This window comes from Quercus suber, unplaced genomic scaffold (assembly GCF_002906115.3).
Source record: "Quercus suber isolate HL8 unplaced genomic scaffold, Cork oak 2.0 scaffold_1207, whole genome shotgun sequence".
NCBI lineage: Eukaryota > Viridiplantae > Streptophyta > Magnoliopsida > Fagales > Fagaceae > Quercus > Quercus suber.
The window spans coordinates 40,393-60,833 of NW_027070603.1; the positions used below are offsets into that span (position 1 = coordinate 40,393).

At 37.0% G+C, this 20,441-nt stretch overlaps 2 protein-coding genes and 1 pseudogene across 2 annotated transcripts; 2 read left to right on the top strand and 1 right to left on the bottom strand.

Annotated features, from left to right (window-relative positions):
• Positions 1-2,699: 2,699 nt before the first annotated feature.
• LOC112024569 (lysine histidine transporter-like 8) lies at positions 2,700-3,740 on the top strand. Its single transcript, XM_065769566.1, has 2 exons — positions 2,700-3,036; positions 3,152-3,740. The coding sequence occupies exons 1-2, from the start codon at positions 2,911-2,913 to the stop codon at positions 3,638-3,640; spliced, it is 615 nt and encodes a 204-aa protein (XP_065625638.1). The 5' UTR covers positions 2,700-2,910; the 3' UTR covers positions 3,641-3,740.
• A 5,113-nt stretch (positions 3,741-8,853) lies between these two features.
• On the top strand, positions 8,854-10,485 carry LOC112023473 (lysine histidine transporter-like 8; annotated as a pseudogene).
• Positions 10,486-13,208: 2,723 nt separating this feature from the next.
• Positions 13,209-14,735, bottom strand: LOC112023472 (F-box/kelch-repeat protein At3g23880). Its single transcript, XM_024056074.2, has one exon. It carries the CDS (start codon positions 14,601-14,603, stop codon positions 13,419-13,421), a length of 1,185 nt encoding a protein of 394 aa, XP_023911842.2. The 5' UTR covers positions 14,604-14,735; the 3' UTR covers positions 13,209-13,418.
• Between the last annotated feature and the right edge of the window lie 5,706 nt (positions 14,736-20,441).

Consider the following 20,441-nt stretch of genomic DNA (forward strand, 5'->3'; position numbering starts at 1 on the left):
TATGGAAGTCAACTTCAAGTTCTTTGTGGAGGCTTCTCATTGCCTCTAATTTTAGCTCTTCCATGTTTTATGTGGATTAAGATTAAGAAACCAGAGGCATATGGCCCAATGTGGTGGTTTAATTGGACACTAGGGTTGTTTGGAATGGCTCTAGGTGGGATTTTGATTGCGGCAGGAGTGTATGTTGTAATTGTCACTGGTATTGAGGTGAGATTTTTCAAGCCACACTAATTGAAATATTATAGGTTGGATAGTAAGGAGTAAGTTATTCTAACTTCTCAATTTTGATAATTTTTGTAACATATTTGATAATTCAATAATATGATACCAAGAAAAAAAGGACTATAGTTCAATAAAATGATACAAGCTTCAATGAGCTCAATAAATAAGAGATTCATTTATACGGGCAAAGAGTCTCTCAAAAACACAAGGGATTAAGCCTTGATCATTGGATATGTTTTTTTTTCCAACAAGGTATTGGCCAGACCCCAAATGGTTCAAGTATTTTCGATTCCTGTCTAACAGAATAGAAAAGAAACGAAAGCAATCTGAACAATACCTGTCCATATGCAAAGACACAACTATTGAATCAAGCCAAATAATTTTCAACAAGGGTCTCTCCTACAAATCGATAAGAAACAAACACACAACAAAATACAAAACAATAGCTAAACAACACAAGTCGGCCAAGATACTACAGACATTGACTTCACCGCACCAAAAAGTAGACCGATTGCAAGCTTATTTGCAGCACACCGCACGGGTTGAAACAAAACCCATGGAGTCCCAAAAGAGGCATTATTATCATAGAATATCTCTCTCTTAGACTGAGAAGCTCTCCTTTTCGCCAACATATCTGCACAAAAGTTGGCTTCCCTCCATATGTGTTCAACGCGAACCTCCCAAGGTTTGGCTAGGAGGAGCCACCTGCCAATTACCCACATGAAGCTGGAAGAGTTCGTGCTTGCCATTGAATTGGGGTTTCTGGGTGAAGAGCTAGTTGAATGATGGGGATTGGTTGTGTGGAGTTGGGAAGGTGGACCATGGACATGAAGGGAGTGAGAAAGTTGGAGTTGTTCATAGGGATGAAGGGAGGTGCATTGGGGTTGAGATTGTTGAAGTTGGTACGCTGGTGGAGAGTCGGAGTCGAGGGAGCTTGGGAGGCTGTGGTGATGTTCTATCATGACTGAGAGTGGGAATGTGCAATGGAGTTGTAGGGTCTGTGTATGAGTTTGAAGACACAGGCGTATCTAATTAATATAGGAGAGATTTTGCATGTAATAGTGTCATCGGTAGGAGCCAAGTTGGACATGTGTGTGATGCTGGGAGTCGAGGTGTGAGCAACAAGTGTGGTGTCCATCACAGATTGCTGTGGTTAGAGTGTTTTTTTTTCATCTAATAGTTCCTCTGATGCTCCTGCAAGGTTTGAAAATCTATTGTCCAGGGAGGGATCGATGATTATACTGAATTTGTTCTGACCTCTTGGCACTCGATTGGCTTTCAGGGGAGGTGGGCATGTGCAAAATTAGGAGATGGTGGAGTCATGATGAAAGTTCCAGGGTGGGAAATTTATTGTATCAGAAGTGGTTTGGTTTTGATTAGAATGAATCTTGTACTCCTTAGTAAAGTTTTGCAGAAATCGTGTTTCTTGGGTTGTTGTAGGCGGCGAGAGTGTCATAGTTGTTACTTTTTAATATTAAAGTTAGAAGTAGATGGTTAACTCCGCATAGCTTGCATCTTCAAAATGGGGGAATCTGGGTAACTAAGCATAAATATCAAACTTTATAGTTAGTTGGCCCGGTTCGGAAAGTATATAATATAGTAGCATCTCGAGTATAATAGGGTCGATTTTGGACCTATAAATCGAGTTTTTGAGAACCGATTTTCATGGGTTGATGTGGCATTTTTTTTACGTGGCAACTATGTGAAAATCGAGTCTCAAAAGACTCGATTTCTAAACCAAAAAAAATTTCAAAAAATTTCAAGTCTCAGCCGCACCTCACCTCACCAAATCAGATCAGAGAGGGAGAGAAAGACCAGATCAGGAAAAGATCAGATCAGAGAGAAAGAGAAAGACACCTCACCAGATCAGATCAGAGAGGGAGAGAGAGATCAGATCAGAGAGAGATAGAGGCCGCGCGGCCTGGGCTCGCGCGCGGCCAGGCCTCGCGCGAGCCCAGGCGGACACTACTTTTGTCAAGTTGTCATACAAAAAAAAAAATGTAATGCAGTGATAATAAATACCTTTTTTTTTTTTTTTTTTTTTGGTTTGTGTATATATGAAGTTAAGAAGCCATGTGAACAAGTTATCATATTTAACAATGTTTTATCCTTCTTTGGCGGTGAACAAGTCTTTCTTATCAAGTTACTTTGGAAGTTCGCACTTTGTTACAAATTTTTTATACAATGAAATCAATTAAAAAAAAAAAAAAGAATAGTTGAACATTGACTTGTACCCATTACGTTTCCATGACCTTTTTTAAACTATAAGATTTTGACTCCGTTAATCATGGAGTGGAGATTATCATTAAGATTATTATTATTAAAAAATTCTGAGCAAAATTGAACAAGAAAAGGTTACCAACTTTTGGTTAATTAATTCTGTTTAATTTTGACTTAAAAAAAATTCGGTTTAATTTTTCCATAACAAGATTTAACAAGAATGTTTAATTGAGATAATTTTAACAAAAGAAAAATGATAAAGCTATTATTAATTTGTAATCTAACTATAAAAAAACATACAAACTAGTGTGTTAGTGATTGTATTTGGTACATCAACGACATCATGAACAAAGTTATTAGCTTTTTTTTTGTGCATTTAATTAGTAAAATTTGAAACATCCTTGTAAAATATAATTTTTCTAAAGAAACCTCACCGCCTTGGGTAAATCTTGTTTGTGATAGGCCACAATGCCCTCGAGTGAAAAGCATCCATCACGAGTGCCAATGTGGAGGGGTGTCAAGTTTGCTTATCTACTTGTAGCAATGTGTCTATTCCCTCTTGCAATCGGTGGATATTGGGCATATGGCCAAATGGTACTATATTTTCCACTCTATTTACAATCTCTTAACACTAAAATTTGTCCTATAAAGTTCCATTAACATCTCAAAGAAAAAGATTCACTAATAATTGTGCTAATTTTCTTAACAGATACCACCAAATGGAGGCATGTTAACAGCTTTGTACGCATTTCATGGGCGTGACACCTCGCAATTCATCCTAGGATTAACAAGTTTGTTTGTCATAATCAATGCTTTGAGCTCATTCCAAATCTATGGCATGCCTGTATTTGATGTCATGGAATCAGTATACACCAGGAGGAAGAAGCAGGCATGCCCGTGGTGGCTCCGAGCCACTATCCGAGCAATGTTTGGATATGGGTGCTTCTTTGTAGCCGTGGCCATCCCATTCCTGGGGAGCTTGGCAGGTCTAGTTGGAGGGATTGCATTGCCTGTGACATTAGCTTATCCATGTTTAATGTGGCTTAAGATTAAAAAGCCTAAGATGTATAGCACAATGTGGTGTCTCAATTGGGGACTAGGGGCCTTAGGACTTGCTCTTAGTGCGGTTTTAACTGCTGCTGGAATTTATGTTATAATTGACACTGGTATACAGGCGAACTTCTTCAAGCCTCAGTAAGGTTGAAGGAATAAAGTTTAGGGCAATTTTATGTCATATTTGATTGTAATATTCAAAATTAATTTTTAATGGTGGAGTAATTTTCTCTTTGGGCTTCGAATTTGGCTTGTCCATAACCCATCAGGCCTCCTAGTGGGAGTTTCTGTAAGCTTAACTCATGGGCCAATGTTTGCTAAAAATTTTGGGCCAACATATGAACTTAAAAGCCGAAATGGTAAAGTAGTTTCTTAGTCATGAACTGATGATGTTCATACTTGTGAGAATTGACACTCAAATCAAAACATTAGTGAATGAATCGAATCCTATAGGCGTGCAGTAGAACTATCATTATGGAATAGGAGTGCTTGCAAACTTGTTAACTTTTTAGTGAAATCGTGTTTTGGAAACAATTTCAGTACTGCCTTTTTATTTTTGGCAAAAGCTGCTACCTAACTCCTTACTTCACAAAAACTAACGTATAACTCACTGTTACGGCCCAAATTTTTTTCTAAGTCCAATATTGACGGTCCAAGCTAAAAAAATAAGTACAATTAATATTGGGCCCGCTATTCTCTTTTGTCTCATCTCCATGTGGTTTGAAAGGTAAAAGAGGTATTTCAACCCACATATGGGCCCAAAGACAAAGGTTGCAAAATGGAGTTGAAGCACTTGAAAACCTCATGAGCCCACGAGTGATAGACATGCAAACCAAACAAAGTTGTAAAGTCTAAAAATTCTGATTATTTACTATAAATTTTACCAAAATTGCATTTTCCCTTTTTTTTTTTTTTTTTTTGCTTAAAAGGGAAACTTTATTGAAGTGAAATAAACTTACAAACACATAATAGAGTTTAAACGATAAAACAAGAGTGACTAGACCATTGATTTAAGGTACAAAACAAATCGATAAGAAACAAATGTAGGCCGATACTACAGACATTGACTTCACCGCACCAAAATGTAGGCCGATTGCAAGCTTATTTGCAGCACACCGCACCGGTTGAAACAAAACCCATGGAGTCCCAAAAGTGGCATTGTAACAAAAATGTGGGGCATGTATCATAAAATATCTCTCTCTTAGACTGAGAAACTCTCCTTTTCGCCAACATATCTGCACAAAAGTTGGCTTCCCTTCATATGTGTTCAACGCGAACCTTCCAAGGTTTGGCTAGGAGCCACCTGCAATTTAGAAAGAGTTCGTGCTTGCCATTGAATTGGGGTTTCTGGGTGAAGAGCTAGTTGAATGATGGGGATTGGTTGTGTGGAGTTGGGAAGGTGGACCATGGACATGAAGAGAGTGAGAAAATTGGAATTGTTCATTGGGATGAAGGGAGGTGCATTGGGGTTGAGATTGTTGAAGTTGGTACGCTGGTGGAGAGTCGGAGTCGAGGGAGCTTGGGAGGCTGTGGTGATGTTCTATCATGACTGAGAGTGGGAATGTGCGATGGAGTTGTTGGGTCTGTGTATGAGTTTGAAGACACAGGCGTCTCTAATTAATATAGGAGAGATTTTGCACGTAATAGTGTCATCGGTAAGAGCCAAGTTGGACGTGTGTGATGCTAGGAGTCGAGGTGTGAGCAACAAGTGTGGTGTCCATCACAGATTGCTGTGGTTAGAGTTTTTTTTTCATCTAATAGGTCCTCTGATGCTCCTGCAAGGTTTGAAAATCTATTGTTCAGGGAGGGATCGATGATTATACTGAATTTGTTCTGACCTCTTGGCACTCGATTGGCTTTCAGGGGAGGTGGGCATGTGCAAAATTAGGAGATGGTGGAGTCATGATGAAAGTTCCAGGGTGGGAAATTTATTGTATCAGAAGTGGTTTGGTTTTGATTAGAATGAATCTTGTACTCCTTAGTAAAGTTTTGCAGAAATCGTGTTTCTTGGGTTGTTGTAGGCGGCGAGAGTGTCATAGTTGTTACTTTTTAATATTAAAGTTAGAAGTAGATGGTTAACTCCGCATAACTTGCATCTTCAAAATGGGATTCCACTTGAAACTTGAATCTTTTACATAGTAGTTCCAAAATAGCTGTACTTTTTTGCATTTTACCATAATTTATGTCTACCAACATTTCATTAGCAACTAACTTAATCACTCAGATTTACAAGCTTCGGGAGTGATCAATCCTCCCAGATCAGCAAGCCATGGGGATTTGGACTGACCAACTTACCCAAATCAGCATCAAACTAGATAATCTCAACCCTCATCAAACTATATAATTTCAACCATTAATCATTTTACACGTGTTGCTCTCAATAAAAAATTCTTAAACAAAACTACATTGTGCGTTTTGAAATGAAGTAATGTCTTTATAGTTTATATAATACACATATATGTTGAAATAGCCCCAAGGCATTTTATTTAGGTGTATATTTTGATTATTTTCCATTAGCATCATAAAAATAATGTATGTATGATTGAAATTGAAACATTTTTCAAAATGTAGGTTTTAATATGAGTCTTCTAATGTATAGGGTTTAATTTAAACCCACCTCTAAAATCTAAACTATGGAATTTAAAATGTAAGATACTCACATTTTTAAGCTCAAGTTCATTGTTCTAAAATTTTAAATCAAAGTAGTGAAGTTTTAAGATGTGTATCACGGTATGATTTGAATACTACTCAAGGAAGGTCGGCTTTTCTCTTATTTTTTATGATATTAGTAATATAAGATTAATGTTTTGTCGTCTATCTGCTCTTAACATTTCATTTTGATTCCACAGAGTTTTGGTAATAAGTTCCTAGGTTTCAAAGTTCCATATTGGAATTTGGAAGCATATTAGTTAAGGTTTGTTGGCTCAATGCGTTACATTTGAAAAGTCTGTAGCCATGTCTGAAAAATACTCAAATTAAAAGCTAAATGAAAAACGAATTGGAGACCATGAGACATGCATCAGTTGACTAGCCCTACTTCTAATCATCAGGACTCTTTTTTAGGAGTAACGAAAAACCTTTGGAAAAATAAAAAAATAAAAATAACACGCTCAATGGGATTCTATACATGCTTGCACAATATCTTAACAATCCAAATTCACACACAAATCTACACAATATGAGGGTATAAGAATTTCTCTTGCTAAAATATACTTGGCGTTTTCATTAAAACTCATGTTAAACTGTAGTGTACTCGAGTCACATGACGTTACAATAGTTAAAGTTATCATCTCTCACCCTTATTTCACCTTAAGCAATATGCCTTATAACTGATATATACCATAAATTTCACTGCCTAGTTGTTTGACTGCTCTAGATTTTGATTATTAGCATATTCCCAGTTACTCAAGTTCACTTGAAAGCAGGAATAAGACAAGGAACACCAAGCTCTTCCACAATTGTATTCACAAAAATAGCTCAGTCAACGCCCATGTTGAAGCTAAACGAATGGCAACATTTCACATCGACCGGGAAGGTCCACATCTTGTCCATGCATGGTCTATTCTTGCCCTGCAGGCTGAGATTATTATATTTCTACCCCGTTTACCAGCTGACCATATTTATCTTGATCAATGGCGTGCATAATGCCTACGCTTTTCATGACATAAATTTTGGTCATATATATCCCACTGACTTAATCAATTAGATAGATTGATAAATTAAACTACAAATGATTGGCTAGTAAATCATTTTAACAGTTTGAACAATTTTCAAACTTTTAGTAGGCACCTGAAGTAGCAAAATTTCGAGAGAAAGGTTTGGAAAATGTTGACTTATTAAACGTTATGTTTAAGGACATTGCAGCTACAGAAGATTTAGCATGAGCCCCCACTTCAGGTGTGTTACCCAATGATCTTGAGATACCTAAGGAGGGGTTAGGTGATACTTCTACTAACTCATATTCTTCAAATGATGATGATGATGTTTACGAAGATGAGACTCCTAACCTCACACAACCACCTAACCCAACACAAAACAAAGGAAAGAAGTGAGCTTTACCATCATCCACATAGAGCAAAGGGAAAAAAGTAGGAACAACATTGCAGTTGACACAACAACTTAATCGTATCTGTGATGTTGTGGAGTTGAGGAACTCAACTTGTTCAGTGGAGTCAAATAGTACTATTTGTAATGTCATGGAACGTGTGTGCACCTTAGATGTCATTGAGAAGGGTTTCAAACTCTACCTCATGACAACGCATATTTTTTTAGAAACAAGAGAAAGAGATATGTTTGTCATGATGGAAGAACCATATTTACAACTTCAGTTTTTGCAAGAGGAGGCAAGATTGCTAGGAGGGCACTACTTTAGCACTTAGGGTGTTTTATGTTTTATCCTTTGAATAATGTTTATGGAAGAGAGAGATGTTTTTCATGGTTTATTGTTTTATCCTTTGAAAATGTGGTTGTTAGGGTGTTTTAACTTGTTGGGCTATTAGGGTGTTTGAACTACAAAGATAGAAGCTTGGCTGTATCTTTGAACAAAAAACAATTCAATCAAGAGTATGGACCTCTTTTCATTGTTCTCCCCATTTTCTACCAATACATGAACTTTACTTTTCACTAATGTTGAGTTTGTTAGGTTTCCCGATAGAAAATTAAATCAGTGGGTGAAATGGGGGTTAGAGACACACACATATACAGTTAGACCATATTATATCAGAGTGGTAGAATCATTGTGTAGTGCTTGAGTAGTGCATCGGCTGCTGTAATTAATGAATTTGCTGCATTATTGCTGCAAGGAAGCATGTTGCTATTGTGTTAGTGCTTTTATGAAGGCTTATGTTATGTGTCATGATGAGGGTCTGGAATGCTTGTAGGAGTGCGAATGTTGTAGCCAATTACCAGGGTCAATCCTAGGAATAACCGAAGAATCACTTGGCTATTAGAAGTGGTTACTACTGCTACTACTTACTGTCAAGTTAATTACTGCTCTCACATGTTTACCATGTGCCTAAATTCCAATTGAGCATGTGAGAAATCAGTTGTAGGGTGGTTGATCTGCTCGGAGTTAGTTGTTAGTAACAGAATTACAGAGTAAGCAATTGTAATAGAAGCATGTACTCATGTAACCTATTATATTGTTTAGCTCATTCTTGTCATAATCATCTTCAAAAATAACAAGTCATTTGCTTGTCATTTACTTCTTAACCTCTAGTTCTTCTAATTACTCCTCTAATTCTCTTACCAAGGGCAAGGAGGCCCAGTTCCCTTTGAAAACCACCATAGCGTTACTAAAAAGATAAGAACCAAATAAAAGTTGTCTGGCTTATAGTTTTGTATTTGATGGTACAGGACATGGGGTATCATATGCTTGACTCTATTATTCATGTGGCAACTTTACACCATCTACTTGCTAGTACAACTCCATTAATCAGCAAAAACTGGAATGCGTTACAGTAGATACTTTCATATTTGCCGAGATACATTTGGTAAGCATTCCATGCTGTACAGTGAAAAGACTTTGCCAAACTCACAAAATACTAATAAGATATAAAACTATTTTATATATCTCATTATTATTTTAAAGGTACTTCTATGGTTTATTCAATGGCAGTATATATCTTGAGCAGGGACAGAAGTACAGAACCCGTTACAGTAGATATCAAGCCCTTGTACCCAAAATTTCTAGGATTTTGGGTGTTGTTAATGCGTTTGGGTTCATTGCTTTGGCCTTAAGAGGTCACAATCTTATACTAGAGACACAGGTATTATGACGCTACCGATACTATAAATTTTACTTCATAAAAGACTTTTAAATTGATGAGTCGACTTACAACAGAGAGAGAGAGAGAGAGAGAGATTATTGGGCTTAAAAGTATATCTGTGGGAAAATGGACTGTTTTTTCTAATTGGAATTTTTGCAGGCCTCCATGCCTTCAAGTGAAAAGAATCCATCACAAGTGCCAATGTGGAAGGGTGTCAAATCTGCATATCTTCTAATTGCAATGTGCTTATTTCCCCTTGCAATCGGAGGCTATTGGGCTTATGGAAATATGGTACTATTTATTTTCTCTGTTTCATATATCCCTATAATTGTTTTACAAAATCAAAATTCTCAGATTGTTCTACTCCTTAACAGTTCATCAATGGTTATTTCAATAGAAAGATATAGATTTCAATTTTTAGTTAAATAACTTCAAGTTAAGATGAAATAACAATTTTTTTTTTTTTTTTCTATTGATGAAATTTATGGATAAAATTAAGTTTTATTGATTTGTGGATTTGAAATGATTAAAAGTAAGATATTATTTCAAATTCATAATATCACAAGTGTTTTATTTGAGAAAAATCTTCAAACTCAAATCATTATGTGTTAAATTTATATCGAGTAATTTATACTAACAATCTTTCTTTGAATCCCAGTTTTTCCCTTCTCTTCGATTAATTTTCTTAAGTATACTTACTAAAGAATTAAATTTTCTATCGCGGTGACAGATGCCAAAACAAGGGGGCATGTAAATAGCCCTGTTCAAGTTCCACCGGCATGAAACTTCAGAACTTGTTGTAGGGTTAACAAGCATATTGTTCATACTTAGTGTTGTAAGCTTCTGCCAACTCTATGGCATGCCAATATTTGATGGCATAGAGTCTATATACACAAGCAGGATGAAGCAGCCATGTCCTTGGTGGTTTCGAGCAATTTCCTGAGTTATTGTTGGGTTCTTCTGCTTCTTTTCAGCCATCGCCATCTCATGTTATGGAAGCCAACTTCAAGGTCTTAGTGGAGGTTTCTCATTACCTCTAACTTTAGCTCTTCCAAGTTTTATGTGGATTAAAATTAAGAAACCAGAGGCATATAGCCCAATGTGGTGGTTTAATTGGACACTAGGGTTGTTTGGAATGGCTCTAAGTGGGATTTTGATTATGCCAGGAGTGTATGTTGTAATTGTCACTAGTATTAAGGTGAGATTTTTCAAGCCACACTAATTGAAATATTATAGGTTGGATAGTAAGGAGTAAGTTATTCTAACTCCTAAATTTTGATAATTTTTGTAATATATTTGAATGTGATATTTGATAGTTCAATAATATGATACAAATAAAAAAATTAGGACTATAGTTCAATACTATGATATAAGCTTAAATGAGCTCAATAAATAAGAGATTCATTTATACGGGCAAAGAGTCTCTCAAAAACACAAGGGATTAAGCCTTGATCATTGGATAATTTTTTTTCCAACAAGGTATTGGCCAGACCCCTAATTGTTTTAAGTATTTTCGCTTCCTGTCTAACAAAATAGTAAAGAAACAAAGGCAATCTAAACAATACCTGACCATATGCTAGAAAAGAAACAAAGGCAATCTAATCAATACTTGTCCATATGTAAAGACAGAACTATTGAATCAAGCCAAATAAATTTCAGCAAGGGTCTCTATCCTACAAGCTGGAAGATATTATATTCCTGCAAATAAGATACATTTGTTTAGCATTTAACACCAACAATCATTTAATTCCAACCTGAAAACAATCACATTGATAGGGATTTTGCCTATTTTGCTTCAATGTCAACAACTGAGTCAAATAAATTCAAAGGTTCATCCATTAATTGATAATGAATTACTTGAAATCTTCTTAACTATCAGATCACCTCCATTCCAGTCCTTGTGTGGTGGCCACATTCAAACTATTACCTAAACATTTTGTCACACAATTAGTCTAATGACACAACAAATTTTATAATATTTTTCACAACTGTTGAGGTGTAAGGTTGTTATTGGTATATAATAGTGATAGTGATGTCAGTGGTGGTTCCAATGAAAGTGATGTTACACTGATCACAATCTACTAACTCAACAAATTGTGAAAAAAAGTTTTGAGTTTGTCACAAGATCCTCCAAAAATCAGTGAAGATTTTAATGCAATTATATTCAACTTCCGAAAAAATGCAGTAAATTCAAAGGCATGAAGAAAATGCATACCTATACCAGTTTTACACTTTCTCAATCAGCAAACTAACACATAAGTAGATCCAAATCATCTCAGTAATTGAAAAAATGGAACAAAAGCCAAAACCTTAGGGCTTAGGTTACGAGAAGAAATATCTCTTCTTCTCTGTCTCCCAAATAACTTCCCTTCTGACCCCCTTAAAACCTTTATAAAAGGTCATACCTGCTACACTTATCAAAAAAAAAAAAAAAAAGGTCATACCTATTATACAAAACTCCCACTTTTACAAGAATTGAGAGAAGTGATTAGCAAGCAGTCTTATCCCCAATTATTGTGGGAGAGGTTGATTACCAAACTCAAGCCTACGACATGTTGATTTTGGTGGAAATGTAATTGCCATAACCCCAATTGTTAGCAATGTTTACTAGTTCTTTATTAGATTAATCTCTGGCATGGTGTTTTGCTAAAAGCTTCTCATTACGGAGTTCATATTACTAATAATGTTTTGTATTTCTTTACACTAATGTGTCTTTTGTACATAATGTAGTCTTGTTGCACTAAAATAGTTCTTTACTTATCAAATGATATACTGCTGCCCCAATGCTGCCAACTGCTGTGGCAGCGGCTGCTGCCTGCTGATAATAATAATAGAGTCCAACACATTCATATGGGAGGTACTTCAAATCTGTCCTACTTCATTCATACATCAACACCTACTAGAGAAATTAATGCAATTTTTGGTTTTTGACACTGTCAATTATGGTCAATCAGGATTCCATTGTTTTGAACTTAAAGGAAGCAAAATTTCAGCTATTGCTAGTTGTTGGACTTCTGAGAACAATTGACCACTATATTCTATCACAAATAGCCATCAAATTAAATATTGCTAGGCGAGCCAATTAGACTAAAGGGTTTTGGTATAGCCATGGCGAAAGGACAATGGAACGGAATTACTTAAGCCATCTGAAATCCTCATTTGAGCACATTTCGGAGTTGCTAAGTACTATACTACCATGGAATACTCTTAAAGCATCTTGTTGCTACTGGCAACATTGATAACACCTATAATATACACAAAATTTCTGGAAATTCCTGGCAATAATAACCAAATCTGTATAAAAATAAGTAGATGGCACTCAATGAAAATTTCCCCAAACCTAAATATGCATTGCCACCCACAATTACTTTCACCAAACACAGGCACAAACAGCTAAATAATCCTCCTTCCTATATACATTATAGAGTACAAAAACACAGCAAAACTTTTACTCTTTGAAAACATCGCATTCTCTCTTGCCACTACTGATCTTAATTTGAAAAATGGTAGGGCAAAAACTAATATTAACACTAACTTAACAGTCATTTTCCTTCTATTTTTCAGCAACCAGCCAGAGGCTTTAAAGGGAAAAAAGAAAGAAAAAAGAACCAAACAAAATGAGTCTCTAAACAAAGCCAATACAGAACGAAATCAAGGAAACAAAAAAAGCTAATCATTATTGAATTTTGTCTCCACAATCCTAATTAATCAGAGTCACTGTTTGGTTGCTAAAAAATCTAAGGAAAAGAAAAGAAACAACGAAAAATAAGCATAAGTGATAGTTTTAACTCCAAGGTTGAAATCACCTAGGAATATTAGAACAGGGCCAAAGACCCTAAGCATAGCATTCTCAAGCTGTAATTTGCTTATAAGAAATGCACATTGAAAAGAGAAAAACAAAACTAATAAGATTCACTTCAATTGAGCACTTTGAACTATCAATCCTCAAATGTAACTCAGCTAACTTCACCCATTCATATTGACATATTTCTTGAACGCAAGGATGGAAACAATTACAACCTTAGTTTCAGCATCAAAAGCTTTGAGTTTCCATAGACTTAAATACATATAAAACTACAATAGATAAAGTTAAATTTCACAATGATGATGGAAAAACTGAAGCTCTCAGCTCTGTAAGTGATATAATAGCTAAAGTTAGGTTTTACATTTACTTCCCCCATCAAGTAAAATCAAGCTCTCCATTGAATTAGCTGTGAAACCCATCCAATCAGCATCTTCAATTGCAAGAATGTTCTGATTTGGACTCTCGGGGTCAATTGAAACCGGCCCAGTGGCATTCTTAATTAGAAGTTCACCGTTATCAGTGCAGCCAAAGAAATAACCTTCCCAAACCCAAATCATTGGTACCATATATTTTCTAGTCCAAGATTTGGACACACCATACTCCTCCATAACCCATATGTGGCATAAGATACCCCGACGACCATGAACGAAAACGAAAACAGCCAGGGATCCCTTGAACACTGCAAGTTCCGCAAAATTTACAGGCAATCTATCCAAGTGATTAGGAGGCAACATTATCTCACGGAAGCTCTCATCATTGACGTCAAAGGACAGAATGAAATGGTGGCGACTAGTAATTGCTTCTGTGTGCAAAGTTCCATTCAAAAATATACAGCGTGGCCTAACAAAAGCAATAGTACCAAAGTTGGGTTCATACCCTCTTAAGGACTCCATCGATATTACAACCTTTCTCCACGAATCTGTACTCAAGCTGTAAATCTCGGCTTCGGCTTCGGCCTTTTGTTCCCCAAAAAAAGACACAAGTCTAAGAATCTTGAAGTCGTTGTTTTGAGAATTATAAGCAAGTCCAATAATGGAGGTGGTGTCCTCGTCAGTAAAGGAAGTAGCTAAAAGCTTCTTAAACATTCTAATACTTGGGTTCCACAGATATATAATGTGATTAAGATCATTGTCACGATTGTCACGACTTGCTAGACAGAACAAGCCATTACAGAAACCAACTATACTAAATTTTTCAAAAAGTGAGGGGATTTCAAACCTAGAAACCTGGGTCAATGTGCGGTCGTTGTTGCAAACAACCGTACACAATTGCTTGGAAGATGGTGAACTATTCTTATCCTCTGCAGTGTATAGCAAATACCCACTGTGAGTGTTTGTGGATATCAATGATTCGGATTGGTTAAGGTTGAGCTTCAAGTGTTTGGTAATGAAAGTGGGGTCAGTGATGATGGAGTCCCAAGATTTAGAAACGCACCTGAAGCGGGTTAAGGATTTCACTGGTACATGACCCAGGATGTCTTCCACGACGTCGTCTGGAACACGCTCACGCATTGTTGTTGTAGTCTTCAGAGACATCAGGAAGATTCATGAAGGGACCAAATTTAAGGTTTTAGGATTTTGGCTGTCTGTTTCCCCTTTTTGAAAACAAGGGTTTATGTTATGTTGTCAACTTGTCTTTTTTTTTTTTTTTTGGGGTAAAATCAACTTGTCATACATAAGGAGGAGGAGGAGATGAATGAAGATATAAGGATAATTGAATCTATGGCATTTGATCTGTGGTGTGCTGGGCCTAAGCCTAACCCAAAAGCCCAATAATATATTTTTTGACACAAGCATTGTAAAAATTGATGTAAGTAGCTCAAGAAAAACCAGCTGTGTCCTTGTTTTACGTGAATTGAGGGTATGTATGGTTGGAAGTAGAATAGGGTGGATAGAAAATAATGTAGGAAAAATAGTTTATGTGTTGTTTGGTTGGGAGGGGGGAAAATTTTTAGATAGGGCCCGAGCATTTGTCACACGAGCCCACACAAAACTTGTATGTTCGAAATGGAGGGAAAAGAGGCATAAAAATACTTGCTGGGAAAGAAAGACAAAAGTGACCCTGCTTTTTGGCTCTCACCTGCCCCACCTAATTCCCACTTTCCCAACTCTCATCATCAATCTTCAAACTTCAGCCTCTTCCTAGCTCATTGGTAATAATCTCAACTTCTGGTAGTAGAAACTCTATTAAAATTTAAAAAGGTTCAGAGATTGTGCTTGCAGAATTATCCCTCACATTTTTGCTTGGTAATTATACAGCAAATTTATTCATAGATGAGCTAAGAATATATTTCACCTTAATAACTTCCATTTGATAAGCTAAGAATATATTTCTCCTTAATAATTCTCAACATTATGTAATGTCATTGGACAATTGACGCTAAATTATGAATCATGCCACTAAGTGACTTCCATTTGTGTCATGAGAGTTGTAGCCATTTGCTGTAACACTATGTAGTTTATTTTGTTAATTCATTTATTTAAAATCATACCTACAGATTCAATTTTGTGTATTGGAAAATACAAAGGAATTTAGTTACCATTGGCCCCTCAAAGACTTTTTTGTTTTTCTTTGTCAAGTTTTTCCTTTCATTCCAATTTAGGATTTATGCAGTTATCTATTCAAGTCCCATAACTAATTCGGAATCGAGATATCAAAAATAAAAGAAAAGTGAATTTCTCCAATTAAAGAGCAAATGTGGTGAATATGCATATATTAGGGTAGCATTATAATTTATATGAACTCATTGAAGTTGGTGCAACTGAATTTGTGTAGTAGGGCCCCCTAATAAAGAAAAGTCATAAAATTTTGGGGCAAAAATTGATATATTTAAAAAAAATATATTAATTTTACATTTTTTTTTCTCTCTAATTTGAAGAAGTCTCAAAAATTGAGTAATGCTAGAGATAATACAACTTTAAATATATGAATCTTACAAATATGTGTCACTAATCATAAGAAATAATTCATATAAGAAAATGCTAGAAATACTATAAATTTTATTTCAAAACTTTTATAAATTGATTTGCTAATTAATATGATTTGTGAAATTCAACAACCTATTAAATGTATTTTTAAATTACTCTTTGTGATTAGTGATACAAGCCTCATGTAATAATATTTATATCCTTAACAGAGATGGTGAAAGTCAACCTGAGTTACTGAAGGTGCGAAGACTGGTTTCTCAGTTGGACAAACTACAACAACTGATATTGGCGGCGGCTGGTTCCTAGCCCCGCCAAAACCAATGAGTCTCTTATGTTAGAACTGTCGGGGGCTTGGGAACTAACGTACAGAAAATCAGCTCGCAGACATGGTGTGGGCAAAAGATTCCTTCGTTGTGTTTTTAGTCGAAACATGGACGGGCGAAACTAGGCTAATTCAGATTCAAGATCGGTTACAATTTAAAAATAAATTCATAGCTCCTCGAAGAAATAAGACGGGGGGTTTGGTGATTTTTTGGAAGAAAGATTTTGACTTGAACTTAGAGACTTTCTCGCACAACCACATTGACACTACAATTAATAAGGGCAAGATAGAAGAGTGGAGGTTCACAGGTTTCTATGGGGAACCTAACACACAAAATAGACATGAAGCATGGGCTCATCTAAAAACTTTAAAATCTAGAGGGTCGGCACCTTGGATTTGCGCAGGAGACTTTAATGAGGTAATTCGGCAATCAGAAAAATTGGGTGGGAGGATTCGGCCTCATGCACAGATGTAGGCTTTCCAAGACGTATTGGATGACTGTGGTTTTTTGGACCTTGGTTTCATTGGTTCAAATTTTACATGGCATAAACACTTTGCACACTACACGGTCTGGGAACGCCTTGACAGGGCAGTAGCTACGGCGGATTGGTTGGAAATTTTCCCGGATACTATAGTCTACCATCTCGATGGTACATCATCAGAACATAAACCATTATGGATAGTACCTGACGGTATGGACTGTAGACAAAACAGGCCTTTTTGGTTTGAACAAATGTGGATGACCGATAAAGGCTATGGGGAGACTATAGAAGCAGTGTGGAAGGGAACATAGGTGCAAATGGTGGGCCAAAAATATTGAAGAAAGTGGATCGATGTGGGTTGGAATTAACAAAATGGAGTAAGCATTGTTTTGGGAGTGTACGTAGGGAGTTAGAAAAAAAGAGAAAAGAACTGGTGCAAGTCGAGAAAAGAGCCATGTAGGGAGGAAGTGATGGACGTATGAAGCAACTTGAAGCTGAGATTAATAAGCTCTTGGATCGTGAGGCTCAGATGTGGGCTCAACGGTCTAAAATTCAATGGTTGAAAGACGACGATAAAAACACTCAATTTTTCCATAGCAAAGCCACTAAGAGACGTCGAAGAAATTATGTGAAAGGATTATATGATGCAGATGGGCAGTGGACTACTCACCCAGGCCATGTGGTTGATACAATTGTGGGCTTTTATTAGCAACTTTTCACATCAAGTAGTCTGAATGGCTTTGATGACATCCTTGAACAAATACCCACAGCAGTGACCGAAGACATGAATAAGGAGTTGACAAAAACCTTTACAGCACAGGAAGTGGAAGATGCAGTAAAACAGATGGCACCCCTCAAATCACCCAGCCCGGATGGTATGCCTCCACTCTTTTATCAAAACTATTGGTCTTTAGTAGGTAATGATGTTATTGAGGCTATCTTACACTATCTAAATACTGGTAGTCTTCCTAGTGCTCTTGGCCATTCATTTATTACTCTTATTCCCAAAGTTAAAAATCCGGAGTATGTCTCACAATATCGGCCTATTAGCCTAAGCAATGTTTTATATAGAGTTTTTTCTAAGGTTTTGGCGAACATGTTGAAAATTTTTTTACCACATATTATTTCTGAACATCAAAGCGCTTTCATGATGGAACACTTAATTTCAGATAATATTATGGTGGCCTTTGAAACTTTGCACTATATGAGAAATCACTCTATAGGTACCACAGGTTATATGGCCCTGAAACTAGACATGAGTAAGGCCTATGACAGGGTAGAATGGCTATATATAAGGAAAGTGATGGAAAAATGGGTTTTGCGGAGCCTTGGACTAAATTGATGATGGAATGTATTACCACAACCTCATACTCGGTATTAATCAATGGAGAACCCTATGGAGATATCACACCTACTAGGGGGCTTCGTCAAGGCGACCCCTTTTCACCATACTTATTCCTCTTGTGCACTGAGGGCTTTCATGGTTTGTTGAAGAAAGCTGAGACCATGGGGGATATAAGAGGAGTATCCATTTGTAGAAGAAGGCCTCGGTTAACACACTTACTCTTTGCAGATGATAGCCTCATTTTTTGTGGGGCAAATGATAATGAATGCCAAAAGCTTTTGGAAATCCTAGCCATATATGAGTGAGCAGCAGGGCAACAAATCAACCGCTCAAAAACCACACTCTTTTTTAGTGAATCCAAGTCTCAAGTCATGCAAGATTCCATTAAAGTTGCTCTTGGGGTGCAAGTGGTCCAACAATATGAAAAATATTTAGGACTACCATCTTTTATTGGTCGAGGAAAGAAGGCGAGTTTTGATAACATTAAACGAAGAGTGTGGAAAAAATTACAAGGGTGGGAGGGGAAATTACTTTCCCAAGCAGGCCGTGAGATTCTAATTAAAGCTGTGGCTCAAGCCTTACCGACCTATACAATGTCATGCTTTAAATTACCTGTTGGTTTATGTCATGAAATAGAAGCTTTGATCAGGAAATTTTTTTGGGGCCAAAGAGGAGATAACCAAAAAATACATTGGATTAAGTGGGATGACTTATGCAAGCCGAAGGCTCAAGGGGGGATGGGGTTTAAAGACCTCTCCAAATTTAACGACGCCTTGTTAGCAAAACAGACTTGGTGCCTGCTGCACGACAAGAGTTCGCTCTTTTATCAAGTATTTAAGGCTAAGTACTTCCCTCATAGTTCGGTCATGGAGGCTACTAACCCAAGTTCATCATCCTATGCTTGGAAGAGTGTTCTACGAGGCAGAGAAGTAATAAAAAGGGGGGCTATCTAGTGCTATTTGGGGGAAGCGTTGGCTTCCAAATAAGTTTGCACCTAAGGTGGTATCCCCATGGGTGGCAAACCTGGCTGATGCTAAGATTAGTTCGTTCATTGATCAAGAAAATAAAAGCTGGAAAGTGGAAGTTATTGATACCATACTGCTGAATTTTGAAGTTGAAATGGTTAAAAAAAATTCCCCTCAGTCACACAAATCAACCTGACCAGCTCTTTTGGCCTTTCAATCCTACTGGAGATTATTCAATTAAATCTGGATACAAATTTTTGCAGCACGAAGCTCAAAACTTGCAACCGGGTCAGTCAAATACTGATCAACTTAAACCTCTGTGGAAAGCGATTTGGAGTTTACCGATTCCGAGTAAGGTGAGGAATTTAGTTTGGAGAGCAACAAAAAATTCTTTACCTACTAAGATGAATCTGGTTAAACGAAAAATCACCAATAGCAGTACGTGTGAAAGTTGCCAGCAAGCCAATGAAGACGTGTGTCATGCTTTGTTCCATTGTCCAAAGCTGTCGGACTTGTGGAACAAAGTTCCCTTGTGGAATCACGACAGTCTTCGCCAGGCAACAACTTTTATTGATCTAACCGGTTGTGTTTTTGCAAAAAATAGGGACCCAGCTCTTTTTTCGATGGTGATTTGGGCTCTATGGAACCGAAGAAATAACCTCAAACTTGGAAAAGCAGTCATCTCCCTTGATCAGGTGCTGCATCAAGCCAAGGACAGGTTGTGGGAATTCGCACTCCACAACACATCTCACACTATATCAGTGAGATGCCCACCAACAAGATGGCTTCCTCCGGATCGTCCACTTTACAAACTAAATTTCGATGGAGCGATGTTTGAAGCAGAGCAGTGCGTTGGACTAGGCGTGATTCTTAGGAACTCCGATGGTCAAGCTATGGTCTCACTCACTGAAAGAGCTACGCTTCCCTTCACAGCCATTGAGGTCGAAGCAATGGCAGCTAGGAGAGCTTTACTTTTGGCCTTGGAGATAGGTTTTGATCGAGTGATCCTTGAAGGAGATTCACAAGTTCTCATCATAGCCCTCCAAAATAATTCGTACACTTTATCCCATTTTGGTCATTTAGTCCAGGACATACAGTATCTTGCCTCTTGTTTCTTAGAGATACATTATTCCCATGTTCGTAGGCATTGTAACATTGTAACTCATGCTTTAGCGAGAAGAGCAAACTCTATTTCCCATTATTAAGTCTGAATGGAAGATGTACCACCAGATATTACGTCTGTATTAGAGGCCGACTTTATTGGCCTAGTTGATTGAAATGCAAGGTCTTGTTTCTCAAAAAAAAAAAAAAAAAAAAAAAAAAAAAAAAAAA